This window comes from Lipotes vexillifer, unplaced genomic scaffold, assembly GCF_000442215.2.
Source record: "Lipotes vexillifer unplaced genomic scaffold, Lipotes_vexillifer_v1.1 scaffold3135, whole genome shotgun sequence".
In the NCBI taxonomy this organism is placed as follows: Eukaryota; Metazoa; Chordata; class Mammalia; order Artiodactyla; family Lipotidae; genus Lipotes; species Lipotes vexillifer.
Genome location: NW_006769710.1, coordinates 98,148 through 123,086, shown reverse-complemented (window position 1 = coordinate 123,086; position 24,939 = coordinate 98,148). Strand labels below are relative to the sequence as shown.

Here is a 24,939-nt window from a genome sequence, read left to right as displayed (position 1 = left end):
TCAATGTTCCTGATTTTCTTGTGTGATTCCGGTCACCAGCAGGAGGTTGCAGGCCATGAACTGCACGCTCAGCACGTTGCTCATCTGGCCGGTGTAGACGCCCACGAGCTCGCTGGACGAGCCGTCGGCGGGTGCGCTGCAGTGCGCGCTCCTGATGTCCCAGATGCGCACCGAGTTGTCCATGGACGCCGACGCGATCAGGCTGCTGTCCGGGCTGAAGGTGAGGCTGGTGATGTTGTCCGTGTGGCCCCGAAGCTCTTTGTAGAGGGTCCCAGACGCCAAGTCCCACAGCTTCAGCCGCTGGTCCTCGCCCGCCGACGCCAAGTACTTACCGTTGGGGGAAAAGGCCAGAGAGAGCACGGGGCCGCGGTGGCCCGTGAAGAGCCTCACCGAGTTCCCCTGCTGGGTGCTCCACAGCCGGACCGTCTTGTCGGTCGAGCCCGTGGCTAAGTAGTTTGAATTGGGGTGGAACTTGACGCAGTCCACGTCCGCCAGGTGCCCGGCATAGATGCGTAGCGGGTGCGTCCGGTCAAACGCCCACAGCCGGGCCGTGCGGTCGTGGGACCCGCTGGCGAAGTACAGGCTGTGCGGGCTGACGTCCAGGTCCCACACGGGGTAGGCGTGGCCCTGGTACAGCACGGTGTTGGTGAAGCTGCCGAGGTCCCAGTACCTGATGGACATGTCCTCAGAGCAGGAGAGCAGCCCCGAGCTGTCCGCAAGGAACCTGGTGCTGTACACTGGCCCGCAGTGTCCCCGCAGGACCTTCATCTCCGAGCCTGCGTTATCGTCCTCGTCGTCCTGCGGGGACGCACGCACGAACGCACACACACACACACACACACACACACACACACACACAAGAGAAGAGCGTTTAGTGGTCTGTCATGGAAAACAAACGTCTAGAAACAGACCTGCTTGGGAAATAGCATATACTCAGTGAACGACCCTGCTCTTTACAGTGACTCCAGAAGAACTCTTAATTGCATAACTGAATAAAAAGCCTCCTACAACTTACAAATTGCCTTCCTTAAATTCACCTCGCAGCTAAGACTGTAGTAGCAAGGCTATTAGTGCAGAGTGATGACTGTGGACCTTACTCTTAGGTTGAGGAGAACCGATTTCAAGAGCCGATCACTCAAAAAGATGTACTTTTGAACTTATGTTCTTAGACGCCTTTATTCTACTGGCATGGCTTCGCCCGTCAGTCTCAGCTGCTTTGTAGGCCATGCTGCTCCCCGTCTCCAGTCCATTTAGAAAAATCCCCACATGCCTGTTACTGCCACTCCTGGGGCCAGTGATGGAGGCAGGCGCGGTTTCAAGATTTTTATACAGAACCGCTGCGGGAGTTCAGCCAAAAATAAAACCTGGACATACCGCAGAAATAACAGTAGGCTAGGAAGGTGCAGCCATCAGTAAGTTATGCTCACACCCTGTGACCAGGCATGAACGGCTGGTGTCCAAAAGGAAAGAAGAGTTTTGAAACCGTGACTCTGGAGGGTCTCAAATATTTCCCCAAAGTAACAAATGAGGCGTGGAGTCAGAATTGCTCTAAATAAAGCCAAGTGACTCATGTGAGTCTTGGAAATGAATCCCTAGGTGTGGCGACAGAAAAGATGGCTCGTGGCGTGGGGGGGGCCCCTCTCCTCATCCTCTTCCCCACAAGCACACTCTCTGTGTTCAAACCCACTCTCCGTCCATTCTCTCGCGGACAAGCTCCTTAAAACTGCAGCCATCCTCACCCTGGAATTCATAAAGTCAAGTGACCTCACTGGAAGAGCAGGAGGTAGGATGAAGCTTCTTGAACTGGCTTGCCTCGTGAGCCTTTGGACAGAAAAAGGGCATCCTTTTAATCTGAAAACTATTAAATTCAAAATGGAATGAATGCCTCCAATGTTTACGTATTGGAGAAAAGTTAAGAGAAAATAAACATTGATGTCCATGAAGATTCAAAATGGCTCTTCCAGATACTCAACACTAAAATCACTTAAGCATTTGAGAGCTTAAGGTTCTACTGAGCGTTACCAAGAATATTAGTAATTTTCCTTTCCGAACAGATTACAACAACACTTTAAAGTTACTGCTGTGCACCGGAGAGTTTGTGTCAGAGCTGCGGGGGCAAGAAACAACTCTAGGTGAGTTACACAGAGGGCTTCTGAAAGCTAGCGGCCGACAAGGGCACACAGTACTGTCTCCAAGGCTTAAGAAGTCTTCATTTGGAGCAGGCAGTCATGGAAGTGGGTCTCCCTCTGTGTGCTCACAGGCAGAGAGGAGGACACACCGGAGTCAAGCTGGACTCCCCAGGGGCCCAACCATTGTCCTGAGCCTGTGGGAAAGTGCCTGGTTGACTCTACAAACCAAGAAATGGGGAAGCCAGAATGGGCCTGCTGGCTATCCCTATCAGCTCCCTGCCAGGACCACAGCTTAAAATAGTCCGGCCACATTTTTTTCTGTGGCTCAACCCATCCCCATTAGGGCCTCAGCACAGTCAAGCTGAAACCCTGAACAGGCAGTGGGTCACACGTGCCTGGCCTCACGGAGCCTCCCATGCTAAGAGAACAGCACCGCAAATGCCCTGCCACTGTCTAAACCCTCACAGTAAATTCCACCCCAGATGCATCGCAAATAGGAATTTCTAATTTGTAAAGTACTTTCATGTGATAATAAACTATATTATGTACATGATGAGACATGCTTAAACTAGAAATTTTCAAAGAATAAGAAAAATAACATCTTCAAATACTATATAGTCTGCTGACCCTGCTTTAGGCCACGGAGTCCCTCCATCTGCTTCTGGGCTAGGACGTTCCAAGTGGCCCAGCTCACAGTGCGGTCATTCCTAGATCAGGGTACTTTGGGGTCTGAAAGTCAGCCCGGGGCTGTTCTCCAATTAGCTACCGATGGAGCTGAAAGAAATTAAATATGGCTGGGCTTGGGAGTGGGTGAGACTTGGAAGCAAGTGAGACACTGCTATCTGTGTGAGAGATGACAGCAGCCTGACCTAGGAGAGAAAAGGTGGCTGCTGGCTAGTGTGAATGGACGTGTGCTCTACGTGTAAATACACAACGGATTTCTAAGGCTTAGGACAAAAAGGGAGAATATAACAGACTTCATTAATATTTTAAAAATACTGCTTACATGTAGAAATGACAATATTTTGGCCATATGGGATTGAAAATACATTACTAAAATCAATTTTGACTACTACTTTTTACTTTTGTCATGTGACTCCTAGGACGATTTAAGTTACACATATGGCTCACATTATATTCCTATTGGCCAGGATCTAAATGACAGTTTTATACACAAGTTACAGAGCTTAGCATTATTGACACACTGACTTGATTTTTCAAACCTCAAGACGACCAGATTGGGGGCAGAATGACCAGACGTTAAATGAACTGAACACAGGTGCTGCACTGCTGGGCTGAGGGCGGGGAGGCTGGTGGTGATGAGGGTGGTCCTGTCCTGTCCACATGACTGGAAAGAAGGGCAGTCCTCCACTGGGGACCTGTGGTTTTGCCATGCTGTGCAAACATTAAAAACACACAGCTGCCAATCGACAAGCTACCTCCATCCGGTGTGCAGCAAAGTGGGGGAGGGAGGGCAGGCCCGCTCCCCATTCCAAGGCTGCTGGCACTGGGTGACGGGAGCACTGCGGGCCCAGCGAACACATTTCCGAGGCTAATCTAGCTTCTCTTCATGTGGAGACAACAGAAGCTGGAGGGCAGGGCTGTAAATCCAGTTGCATTTGGGATAATTTTATGCTTACACAGGAGCTTTTGGTTACTGTTTTTGATTTTTTTAAAAAGTGAGATATAATTCACGTTACAAAATTCAGCGGTAGCCACGGTGGAATCTTAAAAATTTTTATTTTAGGCTAATGTTCTTTCCATCTTTGCATCTATCTTTCTACCTTTGCTATCTTCCTTTATATTATTTTTTAATGCCTAGAATAATCCCCAAACTCAGTATCATCAAAGTTAATAAGGTGGGTAGGAATAATTTTTTTAAGTAAAAAACTGAGAGTAAATGAGGGCAGTATCCCTCACTGTATGTGAAGAACCCCCAAGAAGCTAGAGCTGTCTCCAAGGAAGATAAACTTGTGCATTGAAAAATATTCTGGAGGGCACTACAGAATTCTAGAAATCAAAGTTTGTGCATTGGAATTTAGACTCTTTACTCATCCTAACAAACTCCTCTAATTATACTGTCTTAACTGCAAGAAGCAAAGACTCAAAGGCCACACTAACTGGAAGGTAACTAAGAAAACAAGAATAGGTAGGAAAGGGGCTAATTTGTACACCCAATATTCTTGCTACCCTCATCAGTAACTGGAAATTAACTCGAGTGATTTTTTTTTTTACTCATTAACTTTTCAACCTGGTGCAAAGGTTTTCCATCCAAAGTAACTTGAGGCCGAGCTACCCGAATTTCAGTGGTGATACGACAGCGCTATCCTACCCACAACATCCGTGGTGCCACTCTCAGGGAAGGTGAACTCTGTGAAATTCAATTTCTATCTCCTTTTGCCCACGCTTTTTTTGAGGCAATGGCTCTTGGTGACCTGAAATTCAGGCCACTGTGCCTGCCCCTTTCAACGACCACCCGCAAACAGAGTGAACCAGCTCATCACACTGACTGCTGGATGAAATGGCGGCACCCTGGGTGAAGCCAGAGGACTTGCACTGCCCTTGAAAGGCCGAGAGCAGCCAGGGTGGGCGAGGGTGGAGAGAAACCAGTGTCCTTGTCTACTGCTCGTGGCACTGGGAGGCGGCAGTATCACACTTTAAGACGCAGACCCTCTGACCCAGTGATCCTACGTCTAATTGCTTATTGTCTCCGCCAAGGCTGGGCATTAGCAGGGAGTCACCGGCTACAGGTTACGAGGCATGAGTCTGGCGTTAGCTATATGATGCGGGAAATAAGGAAGTGCGTTTGCCATAAGATCTGCCACGTTTGGTAGGAATATTCCAAGCTGATTAGTAAGGCAGACGCAGGGAAGAAAGACCGACATTCCTACCTCCTTCTCCAAGATATCACAAGCCAAGTGGATGCGGGACACGTCTACTTGATGCGGTTCGGATTTTAACTTCTTGGAGCGCAGACTCCACAGTTTTATACAGGAGTTGTCAAAGCCAGCGGCGAGCAACTTGCTGTCCGGGGAGACCTCCGCCGTGTTCAGCAGCTGCTCCGTGTTGTAGAAGGCGTAGAAGCAGATGGTGGTGAGAGAGGGGGGACCGTCCTTGACACGCTTAATGCTCTCCTGCAGGACCTCCAGCGCGGCCTCGTTCTGCAGGATGGGCGCAGGCACGTCGGCAGGCTCCAGGCCGCCGCCCTCGCCCCGGGAGGGGCCGCCGCTGGCGTAGAGCTGGTAGTCCGTCCTCTTGGTGGGCTGCACATCCAGGTGGATGTGCCAGGTGAGGACTCTGCACAGCGCGGTGTTATTGTCACTCTGGAGGTAGCGGAGAAGGTAGTTGTAGCTGTCTTCCTGCAGGCGGACCACGTACTTGTTGTCCAGGAAGGCCCGCAGCCGGAAGTTAGACAGGATGTCCTGGATGGTCTGGGTGGTCTGCAGCTGCTCGATGACGTCCTTCTGGCTGGCATTCTGCAGAAACATTCCATGGAAGCGGCTGTAAAAGCTTTCCACCGTGCTCTTGGGACTGTTCTGGACCAGGTTGAGGTGGAGGTAGACAAAGAGGGGGTAGAGGAGAGGCATCACTTCATGGCTGTGCTGGGATTCAGAATCTGTAATGAAAGAGAAGCAGGGCCTTTACAGTCAGCAGAGTCTCCTGGGGAGCCCGCCGTCACATGGCCTCTTCTGGCCAGGACCCTACTTTCTGAGGCTATGGACTGAAGTATAATCCCAACACAGAATTCTGGACACTCAAAGTCCAAGCCGGGACTGAGGAAGGAAGAGCACGGACCCTGAAGGCCAGGAAACATGGCCCGAAGTCAGCCGTAAACCCAGAATTCGACGGCCAGAGGTTAAGCGATGTGCCTGTTCTCACATGCATTCAGTAGCTCGTACCAGGTCTTCAAGGGTTAGTATTTTCCCCAGCACATTAGTGTTGCTCCAGCTGGGACCTGAGACCTTGGAGAGACCTTAGATGCATTCTCGGGAGACTGCGTTCTTCACAGAAACTTTAACTTGATAATTTAAAAAACAATGAACACAGGTAAATTCAGAATTATCTGGATGGCCTTTAGCAAGTAAGTATTAACATACAGTTTTAGTGCTCTACTTTGTTGTGTGACTCCTCTTGGCCCCATCACCTGCAGTAACATCAAGTTCTTATTTTAGTGGGTTCATTAACATGTCTAGCCCCCCTGACTGGCAGCATGACATCATTCATCTATAATTGTCCCACATCTGTCAGTGTACTCACTTTGATTTTGCTGGTTAAAAAATACAACTTCTCTTCTGCAGTGATAATTTACAAGTGGAACACTTTCATGTCATTAAGACTAAATCACTTACTAACCTGAGACTTTTAACACCATGAAAGTACATGACAAAGAATGTTCAAAAAAGTGTACAGCTTTGTCACAGGCTAAGGAGAAAAGCACAGAAGTGTGTGTGACACTTAAGTGAGGGAGGGCAGAGAGAGCTGTGACAGAGCGAAGGTTCCACAGCCATCTGGACGGAGGTGAGTGGCTAGCGAGCAGGGCCATCTCAGGCACCGGCACCTCAGGGAAGCTGGGTGACACCAGCCCTAGGCCCGTTAGAGTAGCAAGTTATGACTGGCAAAATCCATCTGTTACTTTCACTTGCTGTTAATTTGAAGTTTATTTTTGTGGTTTTGCTTGTACTTTATATGTAAATGAGTTTAGCTTTTATACAAAATAAAGCATAATGGTTTCACGTGTAATGTCTGTACATACCTAAGTAATTAATATAAAAATGCTTTAAGTCAGCTCTTAGCACTTCCGCTAGCGTTTTCTTTCTTTCTTCTTTTTCTTTTTTTCCTGAAAAGGAATCCACACCTGGCTCAAGATTCAGGAACACTGCATTAGGGAATCTTATCTCCCTAATTGGAAGGGAGATGATCCCTGCACGCTATCTCTGCTTGATGCTCTATTTCACCTCATCACAGGTGAATTAACTGCATAGTAGGTGCATCTGAGGATCAACATGCCCCCACTCAAATGCATTCTTAGATGAACTTCAATTGCACTGATCCCGCTGAACTGAAGTTAGGGCTCCTGCCTCTGTACCAACAGGCACAGGGAGCTCTGGTGCTGGCTGTGGTGACTGCCCCTTAATGCCGAGGGGAAACTGGACTGTGCTCCACAGGGAGCCGAGGACAGTGTGTCTGGGACACAGGAGGTCACTTAGGGCATCTCTTAGTACCACCGTCCCTGAGGTTAAGGTGAGTGGAAATATGCAACAATCCAATCCAGGCAGGACGAGTAGTGGCCCAGGCCCTTCAGAAACGAAGGTTTGCATTATCCCACCAGGTAAAGAACCAGGACCAGCTGAGGTGCTAACTGAAGGCAAAGGGAATACAGAATAGGCGGCAGAGGAAGGTAGAGACCAGCTATGACCACGTGACCAGTGACAGAACCCAGGACTGGACCTGTCATGAGTATTCCTCCTTATTTTGTTATGAACATGTTTGTGTGTGTGTATACCTATACATAAGCAAATATCTTTGTTTTCTTTCCTTTCTTATCCCCTTACCATGGAACATAAGTTATGGTGACTTTGTATCACAGTATTTTTTCTTTTTGCTTTGGCCGTGCTGTGTAGCATGTGGAATTTTAGTTCCCTGACCAGTGATCAAACCCCGGCCCCCTGCAGTGGAGACGTGGAATCCTAACCACTGGACCACCAGGGAATTCCCTATATCATAGTGTTTAAGTATTGTTAACTTTACGTCACAGTACTTAAATTATGGGATCTCAAGGAGAAGGGTAAACATCACCTGTGGACTTTGCTTCCTCTTCTGAGGAAGGCATTAGGGCATTCTTGGTTGTACTTGGGATAGCTGTACCATGTTAAGTAGAATTATGACCTTGTTAATCACCTTTATTTGCAGGTTAATTATGGTTTAAGGAGATGGGTAAGGGTGCCATCACAAGTCCACAGGCGGTGGACTTGTGATGGTTAATTTTATGTGTCAACTTGGCTGGGCCACAGCGCCCAGAAACTTGTTCACACATTATTCTAGATATTTCTGTGAAGGCATTTTTTTAAGATGAGATGAACATTTAAATCAGTAGACTAAAGTACACTGGATTACCCTCCACATGTGGGTGGGCCTCGTCTAATCAGTTGAAGGCCTTAGGAGAACAAAGACTGACCTCCCTGGTGGGGGGGAAGGAATCGACAAGCAGGCGGCCTGTGGACATGAACTGCAGCTCTCCTGAGTACCAGCCTGCAGGTCTGCCCCACAGATTTTGGACTCGTCAGTCTCCACAATCACATGAGCCAATTCCTGAAGATAAATCTCTCTATACATATACATTTTGTTGGTTCTGTTTCCCTGGAGAACCCTAATACAGATTTCAATATTTCTTTAAATACTGTAATTCTTTAGAAGACCTCTGGAATATTTCTTTCCCCAAATACTAATTAAAACAAACAAAAAGATTCAACCCTTACCAATTAGACGTCCAATATATTCTGTTGGGATGAAGGGCTGTTTTCAACTCCTTACAACCTTAGTTTCAGGCTTATTTTCGAAAATGAGAGGCATTTTAATTTACCAAGTCCAGGATTCAAAAAAACTAGCCATCTAGAAATAGGGATGCAGTACTTTAAAACTTACTGAAATTCACTGTTGTTTCAGCCCATAGTTTCAAAGCTGCTTAACTGTTCTTTCTTGTCTGAAGAGAACAGTATATTAGGTATAAAAGCTCCAATCAACATATTCTATATGTGGAACAAGGTGAGACTAACATTAAGGCTTAACTCAATTTGAATCTCGTTCCCTTGAAATCATAACATACACCTTATATTTTACCGAAAGGACACTAAGTTAAACGAACACCGAGCTTGTTGGTCCTCACTCCCTGGCCCTTCTCCGCAGGGCTGGGCCCACCGACCGCACACTGTCCTCAGCTCTGAAATAGCACCAGCTGGCCTGCGCCTTCGTGTCCCTGCCTGGGGGCTCCTCTTCCTCCCTTGTTCCTCGAAGGCTCACCTCACTCTGAGGAACTACCACTGCATTGTGTGCCTCCCATGAGCCAGGCACTTACACCTACATTGTGTCTAGGAGTCACAGCTGTCCCCAGATTCAGATCCAGAGTAACTGACCCCATAGGCTATGCTCTTCCCACTACATGTCCTGTAGGAAAGGCCCTGGAGCAACAGGTGAGCTCACGGCAGCTCTCAGTCCCACAGCTTCTGGAGGAGAAATATTGGAGGGAGCTCAGCCTTAGAACCTCTTACCTTTCTCTATTAACTCCTTCGAGAGTTACCATCTCCTAGAACTTACTTTGTATCTCCCCAGGGCTGATGCTGAGTTCTGTATCACAGTCTGTATCTTCTGTGTTACGTAGCAGGATGCTATCATCATAACAACGTAAAGAATAAAACCTGACTTATTTCTGTTCGGTATACCCCGCCCCCCCCCAAAGAGCCTGAGGCATCCTTAGCTCTTCTGCCTTCTTTACTCCTTAGCCCTGGAGATCCTACCTTGACAATGTAACTGTGAACTGAAGACCCACTTTCGGCATCCACAGCCCTGTCTCACTCCTCAGGGACCACAGTGGACTCAGGCTGGCCTCCCATCACCCCGCCCACAAACACTCTCGTCCACTGCTTCCACACCCACATTCACGCCCAGGCTTGTCTCCATCACACAGGACGAGGGTCACACTTCTACCCCTGTGGCCAGATCTTGCCTCCATTTTGTCTGTCTTTATCTCCAATCTGAAAGCCCATTTTCTTTTTCTTTTTTCTCTTTAAAAAAATTTTTTTTTTTATTGGAGTATACTTGACTTACCATGTTGCGTTAGTTTCTGCTGTACAGCAAAGTGAGTCAGCTACACACATACAGCTATCCACTATTTTAGATTCTTTTCCCATATAGGTCATTACAGAGTATTGAGTAGAGTTCCCTGTGCTGTACAGTAGATCCTTATTAGTTATCTATTTTGCATATAGTAGTGTGTATATGTCAATCCCAATCTCCCAATTTATCCCTCCCCGAAAGCCCATTTTCAACAAAGCCAGCTCCTTCGCTGTTCCTGAAAAAATCATCACCGTCTCTGCCCCTTTGCTCATGCCTTCGCACGTAGGCCAGATCCTCCCACTCTGGCACAGATGCCCAACGTGCAAGTGCTAACGTCGACCCTACCCTCCTCAGGAAGGCTGCCTCTGACCACCCCACGCCAGCCCCTCCCTTCACTCCAAATGCAGTTCCCACGAACACCCAGCAACTGGCTCCGTCTTGGCCTACAAAAACACTCCCCCAGTCACATCTCATGCAAAACTGTGACTTCTAGCCCTCTTATGTTAGGGTTAACTTTCAGTTCAGATTAATGACTACATGTTATATTTCATCTTGGTGCTCAGAAAATAACTCTTGCGTTTGATTTGGTTGACTGCTCTTCAGAGCCCTGAAGGTGGAGAAAAATATTCCAGGAAAAGCAGTCTGTGAGGAAAAACACATATACTCACCCCCTCAAAATAACCTGTGACCAAGGATTAAAAAATTAAATTACAGGGCTTCCCTGGTGGCGCAGTGGTTGAGAGCCCGCCTGCCGATGCAGGGGACACGGGTTCGTGCCCCGGTCCGGGAAGATCCCACATGCCGCGGAGTGGCTGGGCCCGTGAGCCATGGCCGCTGAGCCTGCGCGTCCGGAGCCTGTGCTCCGCAACGGGAGAGGCCACAACAGTGAGAGGCCCGCATAGTGCAAAAAAAAAAAAAAAAAGAATTAAATCACAGACAAGGTAACAGACAGCCTTCTCAGTTTTGAAACAAGACGAGAAATTGCGTAGGAAAAGGCTGATGGAGATTATTACAATGACAGATTCGGAGCTTCCACGTTGCCTGGCTCCCTCATCAGAGGGCGGGCCCCCATCAATACACTCTCCTGCAATACCTAGCCCAGGACAGTCAGAGCCTCACGTAAGTACAGGATGACTGAGTGAAAGAGAAGGGCTGAAAGACGCCAGGCACTTCTTTCTAAACCACCTTCCTCACCACTAGGTTGATGAGAGAAGTCTCTCAGGGAGAAATCATAACCGTATTTAAAAAAACCAGTAAAATAACTTTCTAAAAACTGATTTTAAAAAACTTAAAAATTGCTCAACGCCTCAAAAACCAATGCCAATAATGAAAAATAACTTGATTATCTCCAAGTTCTTGCTTACCTCTGAATGAAATCCTTCTTATAAATCCAATTTTTCTTTTTTTATCTTTAGTGGACATGGAAAGCAGCTGATCACTGTTCTGAGACATTTAACATTTATATGATATGAGGATCTTAATGGAGTTTCTTTCTTTCCAGTTTAAACATAATAGAATATTTTTATTAGACCCTTAGTCTTCGCAATTTTTTCATCTTTGTAACAATTCAACAGAATGAATCCCATCAGTCAACAACTGTGAGACTGATAAGATGACCCTCTTTAGGGTTTTATTTTGTAATCTTTATTTCCTGTAACAGTTTGGTCATTTTGCCCGACTACAGAATACAGGAAATGTGGATTCTTTCCTTTAAAATACTAACCATTATAAGGGTGAAGTAAAATTAGGACAACTCTAAGTGTGCAAAATTAGGTATATTATTTTGGTTTATATATTGATCACTTACTATGCCTCTTTACCATTAAAAATTATTAACCTGAGGGTTGTTCAAATAAGGAAAAAAAAAATAAAACAACTTCAAAGTATTTTAACTAAAATTTTCTACTAACCAATACATGCTAATTACTCTCCATCCTTTGAGGACACAGAAAGTTTTGTATTTCTTGTACCTCAAGGTGTTTTGTATAAAGTACTCAACAAAAGACTTTGATTAATAACCAGAATCAACATGGTCTCGCTTAGTATAATCATCTTTTCAACATTAAAATTATAATCAGTCAGCTTAGGACTATAGACAAAATCACTTGGTTTTGCCTCTGAATAGCCTTCTTCACTTTACATATGAGGAACTAAAGGCCCCAGAAAGGCTACATGACTACAGTTTTTAGAGTGATTAATTTAAAAAGTCATATAGTGAATCAGAAAAACTCATGAGAACTCATATCTACTGATTCAGTGTGTCTGTGGTTATCACAGCACCCACAAACTGGACTAAATTACAACTTCTAATTTTTTGGTGTTGCTGATTCATGAGGATTACTGTCTTGCATTTTTGGAAATAAGGGGAAAAAACCATTTTGAGATGTACTGTATCACTGGTAGTGATATCAACATCCATTTCACACCTGCTGCATTTAAGGAGGTTTCCCTTCATGGCTGACTGAGCTTGTACTTATCCAACACAAGTCACAGTCACTGTGTTGAAGGCCATGGACAAAACAGTGAGTAACGCACCCAGAGCCCTGCCCTTGCACACTTTAATCTCCTGATTTGACTCTCTTGGGAGTTCCAATAGACCCTAAGTGTGAATGCAAGGCCTGCGTTCAACCACCTTTGAACCCCTGGTACCTAACACCAGAGCTGGAACACAGACGGTTCTGAGGGAAACGCGCAGAGAAGGGAGTCGTGTGGAGTACTTACCGGTGAGGAAATTCCGCAGCCGTCCGAACTGCACTTCATATTGCTGGGGCTCTGCCTGGCAAGGGGCCGCAGACACTATGTTGGCACAACCAGATTCTGATTGGACTAAGGAGGAAAAGATACATAAGATGGGGACGGCAAAGACAATCGCCAGCCCAAAACGTGGCAGGATGGATGGAAGGAGGCGCAGCTGTGGCATCTGACATCTCAGCCCGTTTTCATAGTACGTTGGGGCTTCTGGTTAAATATGACCGACACGCCTACCCCACCCGCTCCTGACACCCAGTGATGTGACAGCAGAGGAACGAAAGGTATAAAGCACAGGGTACACGAGCTGGACGAGAGAGGAGAGGCACACAGGCTCACGAGAGACTCCTCTGGACGCATCTGACCCCAGGACCTGACACTGTACCATCGTGTGCCTTGGGATGGGTCCATCTTCAACCCCCGTGCTGGGCATTCAGTGGGCCCTTTCAATCTGGAAATTCGCGTCTTCCAGTTCTGAGAAATTTTCTTGAATCATTTTGTTGCTTTCTCTCCTGTGTTCTCTTTCTGGGACGCCTACAATTTCGAGGTAGGTTTCCTGAACTGACCCTTTAATGTCTCCCAGATTTTCCAATTTTTGTCTTTCTGCTCTACTTTCTGGGAGGCTTCCTCAACTTTCAACCCTTCGAATGATTTTTCAGTTTCACTGTCATGTATTTATCTGAACGTTTTCTTCTCTTAAAATAGCAGTCTCTTCTTGTTTCAAGGCTATCAATGATGGTAGTTTTGAAGTTTTTTTTTTCTCTCTGCTGTTTGCTTCCTTCAAGTTGCTTCTCACTGTTTCCTTCAATTTTTCATATGAAGCAGATCAGTTTCTTCCAGGATCTGACAGTCCCTAGTTATCTGAAAGTGAGGCACCACAGAGCTGATGAGAACTCTGGGCGTGCACTTATCACCCAAGAGGACCTGGATGGGCAATTCCCCGCTGGTGATGTCTTTAGGTCCATTCTGTTGGGCAGGGCAGATTCACCAGGGGCGAGGCTTTTAATCACCTTCCTGGACAGCAGGTGCCTGGATGGCAGTGTTCTCGGCAGCGAGAGGAGGAAGGAGGCTGGAGTCTCAATACTCAGGATGTAAACATGCACTTCATCGCCATTCTGTGAGTTCATGCTTTCTAACAAGAAAAGCAAAATTCTCCTACCCTTTCTGCTGGGGGTGGGGTGGGGGACCTCACAACTCGGGAGAGGCGGCGGGGGACTGACGAGCCATCTTCAACAACAATCTGGACAAACACCGACGCGCGTGGGACGCACGTGGGAAGGAGGAAGAAGGAATGTAATTAATGCAGCAGGGCCGAGGAGACACGACGGAGAGCATCGAGAGGCGGGGAGACAGATGGGAAGAGTCAGCATCCCTCCGGGAACTCGGACACATGCTGGAAGTCTGCACGCGCACGAACGGGCCCTCCTGCTGCCCCGCCGTGAGGGAACCAGTCTCGAGTCCTACAGTCACAAGCCCTCACAGGCATCCTCCCCTTGCCATTCTGATGACCACCCTTTAGCTCAGGCTGTCCTCACCTCTCACTGGATCATGCTGCGGCCTTCTGACTAGCTCCCCTGGCGCCAATCCGGGCCTTCCCCCATCAACACAGCCACCACGGCCATCCTCCTAAGACCCACATCTGATAACCTGGACACCTGCCCCCAGCTTTGCCCCCCGATAAGCTCCTAACAGTTCTCTGGAAACTCAGCTCATGCCTTCTACGATTTACTGACCCCTGACTATATGCTGGGAACCATGAGACCTTCTGGGAAGCCCTTGTGACCTGCCGGCCGACCTGAGAGCACCACCTTCTTTGCTCGTATGGAGGCTGAGCAGCCCTCACAGGACTATGTCACGCCGCCCGCGTGCGCTCATCCGCCTGCCTCAGCTGACTGTAACAGAGCTCTTCCGGAGCCAGGGTCAAGTCTTAGCTCTCTCGAGAATTTCTCAGCACCTGGCCACCAGCAGACCTTCACAACCATCTGCTGAACGCAGATATAAGTATTCAGATTACTCAATCAACAGAAAAACCTAGGACAAAATCTTACAATAATCAATACAATAAAAAGCTTATCGCTTTTCCTGGTGGTTTTCCAGGAACACTGACTCTCCTAATACGCCATCGTATCGAAAAGAAGACAACTGAGAACACAAATTTAACAGTGCTTTGCCCTACTGTCTATCAGCAACAGCACAGGCTCCAATGAACACAGGCCAGTGGGAGCTTATCAAAGGCCATGATGGCGAGTTTAGAAGGAATTACTCTGGTCCTGTACACTGGCCATCCTACTAGAAACATTAAGGCTTTCATGAATCAATTCCGAGTTCATCGCCTGGCCCTGTCCTTGTCAGGGGAACCCAGCAGAGTCTGAAGGCGAGGGAGAGTGAGTAGGTCTGACACTGAAGGGAAGAAGGCTTCCCCTGAGGAGCCAGGCTGAGCTGGAGAAGGCACTGCAACCTTAAGCTCCCCACACCCGGCCATTTAAAGACGCTCATAACTACCCTGACAGCACGGCAGGAAAAATTTCTCCAAAGTTTTTCTAAAAAAGAATCCAAATCCAATTTCAAAACAAACAACAAAAGCAAAAAGAAATGTTAAAAGCCTCAGGAACACGTATATGATGCCAACATTTCCACCCACTGATCCCAAAGGACTCATCCACCTGGAGAACGTGCCTTCCACAGGTGAGGCCCAAACGACAGGGGAGGGGGCACGTGCAAAAAGGGGACAGAGACCCTGGCCCTAGCTCACAGAAGGAGAAAGTCGCACACGACATCAGGTACAGCTCAAAGCCCCCGGGATACTGCAGGAGGACGTGTTGGGCGGGGGATTTTCAGAGAGGCACTTGGGCTGGACGCTGCCTCCGGGACGGGGTTGGGTGGTACCTGCGAGGCTGGTGGCCATCTCCTCGGCGCTCTGCGACAGCCGCAGGCCTTGCTTCAGTGGGCCGTCCGCGTCCCCGTACTGCCGGCGTTTGAGGTAGCAGGACACGGCCATCTGAATCTGCTCGGTGCGCACCCGTTTCATGACCTGAGGGGGAACCATAGGGACAGCCTGACGTCATGCGCGGGTAGAGGCCAAGCGGCCAGTCTCCTGGCTGACTTGAGAGCCTTAAGACCAACCTCACCCTCTCTTCCACTTTATGTACTGTCCCGATGAAAACACGGCCAACTTCAATGATGGAAAACGGGAATAGCCTAGATAATAAAGCCCCACGGGACTTCCCTGGCGGTCCAGTGTTAACACTCCGCGCTTCCACTGTAGGGGACATGGGGTCGATCCCTGGTTGGGGAACTAAGATCTCACATGCCTACGTGTTGCAAGGTGCGCCCCCCCCCCCCTGCAAAAAAAAGCTCCACAGATCCCCGGCAAACTCCATTTAGGACCATGATTTCAATCCGCTCCGAGGAATTCCAGGGCCCCGTGTTCCTGGCCACCCCTCGCTCAGGGAGAGGGGTCAGGTAGCAGGGAGCCAGCCAGAAAGCAGGCAGGAGGCAGCACGAAATCAGAGCCCTGAGACATCCAGAAACCATGTAAAGAGGTGTTAGAAAGTGAGAAGTTAATAATGGGGAAAGGGAGAGCTGTTTTTTCTTAGCAGTCAGGAAAAGGCTGCTGGCGCTGAGTCAAGGATTTGAGCAGTGTGTCTTCATGTCAACCATACTGTTTACCTCTTTCATGCTTTATCTGTAATGCCAGGTACAGAAAAGCATCAACATTGTAAGAGTGTATGTATATGTGTTAGAAAATGTCTCATGAATTCTTATACGGAAGGAATGCACTCAACAGGGGTAAATAACTTCTGATAATTCAAGCTAAGTTGGCGGTTCCCCCTCCAAAAGGACTATTTTCCTCGACTGCTAAATTTATTATCAAGAATGACAGGAACCCCTAATACTGCCATGGGCGTCAAACACTCCTTTGCCTGGAGTAAAGAATACTGCAGTCCAGATGGCCAGCGACAGCTGAATGAATTTTCTAGGTTCACTTCTGTGATGTAAAAAATATTTTCTTCTTCAGGATCAGAATATCGTGTCCATTTTGGAATGCATGCAACATTATCCATACACATGTGATGGTCCCCACCAGGGTTAACTTTCTCTAAATCAAGGACTTCTAATTTTTTTGTGGGTGGAAGATGTGTTTTTGACAGTTTATTTGGATGTTTCAATTTTCAGTTTCAATTACATGCACTGGCCCTTCTCCTTTGTGATCTCCTCCATTTGCTTTTAAGATTTAAAATTCCCCCCATTCCAAAAACCTGTTACTTATTTTTTCTTTAAGTATAAAAAAAGGTTTATCTGTATCTAACTTTTATCCACTGCCATTTCTTTCAGTGTACAATATGTGGTGAATAACCAAACAACTATTTTGCCCAGATACTGCAGCAAACAAGTTGTTCCAAAATCATCTGCAAGTAAATAATCCTTCCAAACTGATTCATGGTAACTCTTTTAAAACACAATCTGAATATCGACTTTTCAATTGCCTAAAAGTCACACAACAGAGCAAGCAGTGAAGGCTGGAGACATGCACACACAAACACACATATATTTATATCAAATATAAAATGTTAAGACATCATAAATATATTACTTTAAACCAGGTCTAAAGAATGATTATATTATCTATGCATTTCATTTCTGGATTACCAAAGATGGTATCAAATATTTGTTAGAAAGGAGGGGCACTGGGTCTGAAATGATTGAGATTCAGTGATACAGTGAAACAGTAACAAATTTCCTCATTCTGAACCACCTTTCACTATGGAATTTGACTCACTTGTTTATGGTATGTTAGTCTTTCACTGTATGACAACTCAGATTTTTTTTTTTCTTTTAAATTTTTGGCTGCGTTGGGTCTTCACTGCTGCGTGCGGGCTTTCTCTAGTTGCGGCAAGCAGGGGCTCCTCTTCGTTGAAGCAGGCGGGCTTTTCATTGTGGTGGCTTCTCTTGTTGCGGAGCACGGGCTCTAGGCGCATGGGATTCAGTAGTTGTGGCACGTGGGCTCAGTAGTTGTGGCTCGCGGGCTCTAGAGCACAGGCTCAGTAGTTGTGGCACGTGGGCTTAGTTGCTCCGCAGCATGTGAGATCTTCCCGGACCAGGGCTTGAACCCGTGTCCCCTGCACTGGCAGGTGGATTCTTAGCCACTGCCCCACCAGAGAAGTCCCCAGATTAGTTTTGAAATAAGATTTTTTTTCTATTGCTCATACAAGAATTCTGAGACTTTGAGAGTGGGGATCACTGCTCTAAGTATTCATCTGTCCATTGATGAAGACAGATAATTGTTTCTTTGTGGTTACTAATAAGCATTCCTGTACCAGTTTGACTATTTCAGTGATTCTCTATGGTTTTCTAACCTGGTTACAAATAAGAATCTCCTGCGAGTCTATGTATAAATAATTTCGGCCTTGGAGATTCTGATTCAATGTAATATTTAGAGAAAAAAAATTTAAGTGCACACAGAGACTGTGAGAGTACTAACTACCCTTTGCCAGTTTGGACCCAAGTCAGAAGCAGTCAATCCACCAGGCTCCCACCCCCGGCCCCACCACCACACGACCCTACGCCGCTTGCTAAAGATGCTTTCAATCTAACTTCAAGAGTTCTTAGTCTCCAAGCTCTTCCAAAGCAGCCTGATGCCTTGTATTTTGGCTGGGACTAAAACTTTTCCAGACTTCCTACTGTCCATCTCTTGTTGCCATGGGAGTGCATGCTTGTATCAATGTGTGTACCTTAGTGTTTCAGGTAAGATGGGAGTAAGAGGTCATCTCTCTAACAGGAAAAAAAAAATGTGCACAGGAAAAGACATGGGAAAACTGACACAGCAGACCCTGTGATGACAAGTGTCCCCAAGGTGGGACAATGTATATGCATGTCTGAAGAGGAGGGGAAAAGAGAGAGCGAACAGAAAGCGGTGAGAATGAACAATAGTAAAAAACTGGCCATATTGGGGATTACTAGAAACTAGATGGTAAATACTGATGCTAATGAATTTGCCCAAATTAGCTGTCTGGAACAGCAGTTTCTGGCTCCAAACCACCATGCAGGACAAGGACCTTCCCTGAGGGTGGGCTGTGAGCCAACTGCAGGGCCAAGGGTCTGGGGTGGAGGAACGCGGGCATTAGTCTCTTTTACAGCCACACTCAACTGAGATACCAGAGACATTATCCAACTGACTGCCCTGAACTTGATTCCAGGGCACACATATTTCAAGTGAAGTAAATAATAAATGAAATGGGAAAAAAACCCACAAACCTTCTTAAAAACAGACCTGTCTTTTGAGAGACTCAGACATGAGACTAACACTGCAATTCCAAGTTACCTGTTTATCTTTTCCCGTAATTATAAAATCTTTTAAATTTAAATTTTCAATCTAATTACATCTTTGTTAAAAATTTCAGGGTTTCCCTTAATTTTCAATTGACAGAAAATATTTTAACTTTAAAGTTAAAAATAGATGATCACATACCTTTCTTTTCATGTCACATTATTAGTATTTCTGGAAATTAACATGAGGATTCCCACACAATATGTATCTATTTCTCATGCATTAATAGTTGCCTACTGTTACCAAAGTTGCTACAGAAAATCAGGACATGATCACCTTCCTGCCTTAAAGTAACAACTATGCAGGAAGAACCACTCTCTTAATACTCTTTGCTGCAGCCTAACCCCACCCACTTATGTTCAAATGTGTATGGTTGGTGGAGGGTTGCTCGGAGAGACACCCCCAGCCCAGCACTTCATGGGCTAAGCACTACCCAATTCCATGAGATGCCAATAGAGTACTATATGAACAGTGTGTCTCCCCCTGCCCCTCAGATATAAGGTGTCAGCTTTGAGGATGAATGAGTTCAAAACAAATCCAGGCAAACTCACCACCACTATCCTCAAATCAGTTCCCCAACTGAGTATAAGGACAGTAGCTAGGTGTTTCTGTTGTTGCTGTTTTTTAAAGTAAGTGTATTTTTTTCCAATTATAAATTTATGCTTAAAAACAGATAAAAATTATTTTGTATTTTTTCTTAACTGAGAGATCATGTAAAGTGCCTAGTAGGTGCTCGTATATCAGTTCTCTTCTCTTTCCTTGCAGTATTCTAAGTGCTTATAAAATCCATCAAAAGGTCACTCTTAGTAGCACCTACAAACCTAATAAGCTTTTGCATTAATCATTGTGATAAAATGCTTGTGAAAATAAAAATCATAGCTGAAAAATAAATGAACTCGGTTTCAGTCATACATGATATAATTTTTAAATTAGGTTGGCCTTTCATATTCAGGCTTTGCTCAGACACAGACGTAACATGGATACACTTGAACTAAAACCTGTGCTCTTTCCCATGGTGTCCTAAGAAGTAAATGGCACACGAACAAGGCTCACAGCTGGGGGCTCAGGATGCAATGTAGAATCTGGGGGTTTAATTTGGGTAGGAGGGTTGGGGGTGGAGCAGAAATCATACAGCCAGGCAGACAGATGCCCCTAGAACTTGACTAACATCAGCTGGGACCCCTCCATAAAGTCCCAGAAGTCTTTTCTTGTCACTACTTGCTTTCCCTGCAGCCACCCCCAAATCTGCTCCAGTCTCCTTACTCAGCCAGCCCACCCTGCTTCCTATGTCAGCGGGCTACTTACTAAGACTTGAGATTCCTCAACTCTGGTCAAATCTGTCACTTTTCCCCACTATCTTACATGGCTTCTAGGCTGCTGAACACGCCTCCCCTGCAGACGGGTCTCTGGCTCCCCTCTTCCACCCTTCACATTCCCTACTGACACAAGACTCGCACCGTCTCTAGTCTGATCACCTTCCTGAGCTCGTCTACAAGACTTCTCTACCTGGACGCTGCAAACATCTGAAATTCGATGTGCTCAAATTCTCTTCCTTCCATACGTCTTCCTTTTCCTAGTTTTCCCAGCCAGCTTAATGGTGCCACCATCCACCAACAGAGAAAACCACAACCAAAACCAACCGATCAAATGAAAACTAGTCATCTTAAGACGCTTTTCTCTGTCTCCCTCCCCCTCACTTCTAAATGGCCATCAACTCTTTATTCTAAACAGGACTCTCTTGGAGCCTTTGTGCTACCATATCCTCACTGCTGCGATTTGACAGCACAAATCACTTCTCACCTGGACTATTCCAATGTCCTCCTACTACTCTAGGCCAACCTCAAACACCCTTTTGAATGCAGCCAGACAAAAAGACTGACTATGCTACTCCCATGCTTAAAATCATCCTCTGCACCCCATGCAGACTGCCCACTCCTGCCATCACTGTTCTTTAGTTCCCCCCGAGATGGAGAGTTCCCTAGAACAGGGCTTTTATCTTTGAAATTCACATTAAAAGTAAAGTGAGTGTCATCTAGCTTCTGCTTGGAATTCTTGACGGTTTACTTTAGGCACATGATTTCTCTGGATTTTTATGAACCAAGAAAGCCACAAATATTTGATGCTTACTTCAAAACTATTTTAGGGCTCAGAAAAATCATTTCTATACAAAACCTTGTTAACATGGAAGAACATGGAACAAAACCTTGTTAACGTGGAAGCACAATTTATAGAACGGCTACCTACATTTACCGTGTCTTACGTCATAAAGAACACCTTTCACGTGGGCTCCATTTACAGCCACTGTAGACAGAAGAAACAGGATGTTGTGCTCTCAGGATAAGGGGGATATGGTATCCTATGTTTATCATTCTCCCTGAAATGGAATTCAAATGCAGCAAGTGAGGTTTTGGAGATGCTTTAATGACACTGAATCCTTTATGTGTGTGTGTCTCACAGAGCAGCCGGATCACTTTCTATTCTAGAGTAGTACTGCCCATAGGACTTCCTGCAATGAAGGAAATGTTCTAGGTCTGCACTGTTCAGTGTGGTAGCCACCAGCCACAAAGGGCTATCTAGCAATTAAAATGTGGCTAACGCAGCTGAAGAATTGAATTTTTAATTTTCATTAAGTTAAATGTAAGCAACCACACATGGCCCGTGCTTTCTGTATTGGACAACACAGTTCCAGAGCATGGCATTACTTTGTGAAACTAAAGCAGCAGCGCCTTGACTCAAAAATGGCAATGCACAAAGTCTTGCAAAACACTTCTGATTCCTAAATTGCCAAATCTCCAAAAATTAGTATTTTGTTAGTAAAAATGGAGCTACCTTTTTATTACTATCAAGCACTCTAACGTTACTAAGATACATATACATTTACATACATCTTACCAGAAAGACATCTTATTTGACTGCTAAACAAAGATTTATGAATGGGAGTTTTCTGTAGTGTTTTCTAAAACTTGCCAGTACACAACATTCTGGAAACCTTCTTAATGTTAAAAAATGAGACGGGAAAAAGGAATTTGTTTCAGTAGACAAACAGAGCAGCAGTTACTTTCTGTAAAACGTTCACATAAAAGGCAAGCTCGAACCTAAGACAACTTTACCCCTGCAATGAGAAAATTAAAAAAGAAAAATTTCTGGTTAACTTAAACTAGAAAAAAAACCTTTAGGACTGTAGATCAATTAGTCAAATGTCTGCTTATAATCTTTAATTTATTAACTTCCATGTATTTTAAAATATAGAAGGCAACACATTAATTCATGAAACAATTTTACGCCAACTATCCACTTACATCTTCAACACCAGCGTCTCTGTAGTCACTTAAGCCACTCTGAATCATCAAATTCCATTTTCCAGAACACACCACCTTCGCTCCTACCAAATCATCTATGATACAGCACTTGATCCTCTCGCTGGAAATCTCAATGCAAGCCATCAATACCCATTCAGGTGGCAGAACTTTTAAAATTTATCACTTACTGTTGATATACTGGTCGTATAAATATCCCGAACTAGCAATGACTGAGATCGTTTCAGTCCAATATATATTTCCCAAATGGCATCTTGTTGTTGGAAAGAGTAATTACAGTGCCTGTAATAGGAGAGACTTAAACATGTGGCACCACCCTCTTTTCAGAGGGATACTTTGGGGGGAATCCTGCCTGGTAGTCAGGCAAATACAGTACATCCTTGAAGATGCTTTTTAAGAGAGAAGGTTGTCTGGAATGATCTGGTTTCTTCATGCCTTCTCAAAGTGCTCTTTAGGCTTCCAGATTTGGATTAAAATGCCTGCCCCTGCTAAGCAGTCATTTTCCTTTTGGAGTCACAAAGCTGCCAGGACAAGTGGCTGGGCCTTCCCTACTTTTAATCCCACACCACTACAGGCACAATCTTTCCAAACAGCTAATCTGATGCCATCTGTGCTCAGCTTAAAAACTTTCTCCTTCCTTCACCAGTGTGGAGGATAAAAAAAATCCAGTCTCCACTGTGTCACCTTGAGGTTACTCTTATCTGCCTCTGTTTACAAAACAGGTGGGTACCACAAGGCCTTCTCGCCTTAGGGGCTTTGGTCAAGACTCCTCCATTAACTGTAGGAACACCCCAAATGGCACTCCTAGCTGGTTTAGCTAACTCCCACTCATGCTTCACAGCCTAGCTTGGCCACTTCTTCCTCCCCAAAGCTTCCTTCCACCCACCAAACCCAGGAACAAACCTCTATCACAGGAATCACCATACTATTTGTTTCCTACACCACCACTACTAATACCTGGCACTTACTGAGTGTACATCACAGGTAAGATACTATTTTGAGTGCTTTACGTAGACTATCTTGTTTTCGCCTCCCGAGAGCATTCTTCAGATAAGAAAGCTGAGGCTCAAAGAAGTCAGACAGGTGCCCAAGGGTCCACGGTGCCAGGAGGGGAGCTTGGGCCACCTGGCTGCATGGTCTGAGCTCTTACCCTTCACAGTGTCTTGCTGCTCAAAGGCTTCTCTCGGGAAACACAACAGTGAAAGCTTACCAAATGCTTGTTGAGAGAGTGATCACAACAGTTACTACCTGAGAAGCTGGCTGGCTGTCACATGGAGAGGCTAGAAACGGTTTCTAGCATTGTCCACTGGGTAATGCTGGTTTAACAGAAAGCCCCTGGGGCTCCCTTCCAGCTAAAACGAATCATCAAATAAACAAAACAAACAAACAACAGCCCTTTCTCCAGAGATGTCCTTCATAGGTATTATGAAGGACATCTGTTTGAGAAAGTAAAACCAAAAAACCAGTGACTGAATAGTTAAGAGGGGCCTTTACTTAGTTCCACAGTGATAGAACCAAACAAATTTCACACATTCAGAGGAAGAAGCAACAAAACTATTCCAAAACACACAAATCTGCTTTACTGTTGATGACAAAAAACAAACAAAAAAATGGTCAAGGCAAGCCCACTTTTTGGTTTGCCAATTTAACACTGATTTTTAAGGCAGGAATGATTTATAATTGACAAAAATCAAAATTACATTTAACGCAAAAACTTTAGGCCTACGAGGAACCTAGAAAGTATTCTCTGCCAAAAAATTGTAATAGTTCATAACCAGTATTTACAGAACACTTCCCACTTGTCAGGCATTTTCAAATTTATTAATCCTTTTTTGGGTATCCTTTAAAAGGTCCAGTCTATCAGTCATTACCCCCATTTTACTGAAGAGGAAACGAAGGCTCCGAGAGGTTACAGATAGTTACATGGTTTCGACCTGAGGCCGATGTAGTCACCAAGCCCCCTCCGCTGCATGAAGCTTCTCCGAGTGTAAAGCTATGGCTCCAAACTCCTCTTCCTACTCCCACCCTCAAGCAGAGCTGGGACCCAGACTGGGGCGGCCACCGTGTCCGCCCTACCCCGCAGCGCTAGGTCACCTAAGAGTAGACGGCCCCCGCCCGCGCGCCCCTCCCAGCGCAGCCCCGATTCCTGCCAGCCGGGTCTCCCTTCCTAGACCTCCACCTGCAAGGTCAGAGATCAGCGCTTCTAGCCTGCCGCCGCGGGGCACGAGCCCAGGGCGCTCTCACCGCTGTCGGGAGGGCAGCACTTCCGCTGAGCCTCCGAGGACACCCGGTCCCTCACCCTCGGCTCCCCCGCCCACGTCGCGCCCGGGCGCTCAGGGCCTCGGGGCTCCGCGGCGCACACCCCGTACGCGGCTGTCAGGGGCGCGGCCGCCTTGCGGGCGCCCTTGCAGGTGGGCATCGCCGCGCTCGCCCGCGTCTTCCCCGCCACCATGCGCCAAGTTTCATCCCGACTTCGACCCACAGACACTTCCCTCTCCCGTAAATGAAGGAGAGGCCGGGCCCGCGCTCCGGGCCTCCAGGCGGTGCCGCCCGCTCGCCCCGCCCCCACCGCCCAGGCCGCCCTGCC

The 24,939-nt window shown here is 46.3% G+C and overlaps 1 protein-coding gene across 1 annotated transcript; it reads right to left on the bottom strand.

Annotated features, from left to right (window-relative positions):
- On the bottom strand, nt 1-22,525 carry TAF5L (TATA-box binding protein associated factor 5 like). Its single transcript, XM_007445875.1, has 5 exons — nt 22,335-22,525; nt 15,594-15,738; nt 12,681-12,785; nt 5,021-5,745; nt 1-798 (listed from the first exon to the last, which is right to left on the bottom strand). Exons 1-5 carry the CDS (start codon nt 22,476-22,478, stop codon nt 1-3), a joined length of 1,917 nt encoding a protein of 638 aa, XP_007445937.1. The 5' UTR covers nt 22,479-22,525.
- Nucleotides 22,526-24,939: the final 2,414 nt, after the last annotated feature.

What these genes read in the sequence shown, in the direction of transcription:
- TAF5L (XM_007445875.1), bottom strand. Translation starts at nt 22,478, where the DNA reads ATGGCTTGCATTGAGATTTCCAGCGAGAGGATCAAGTGCTGTATCATA. An exon ending in GATGGCCACCAGCCTCGCAG is followed by an intron (nt 12,786 to 15,593) that starts GTACCACCCAAC and finishes TTTCCTCCTTAG; the next exon opens with TCCAATCAGAATCTGGTTGT. An exon ending in GTGATATCTTGGAGAAGGAG is followed by an intron (nt 799 to 5,020) that starts GTAGGAATGTCG and finishes GCGTCCCCGCAG; the next exon opens with GACGACGAGGACGATAACGC.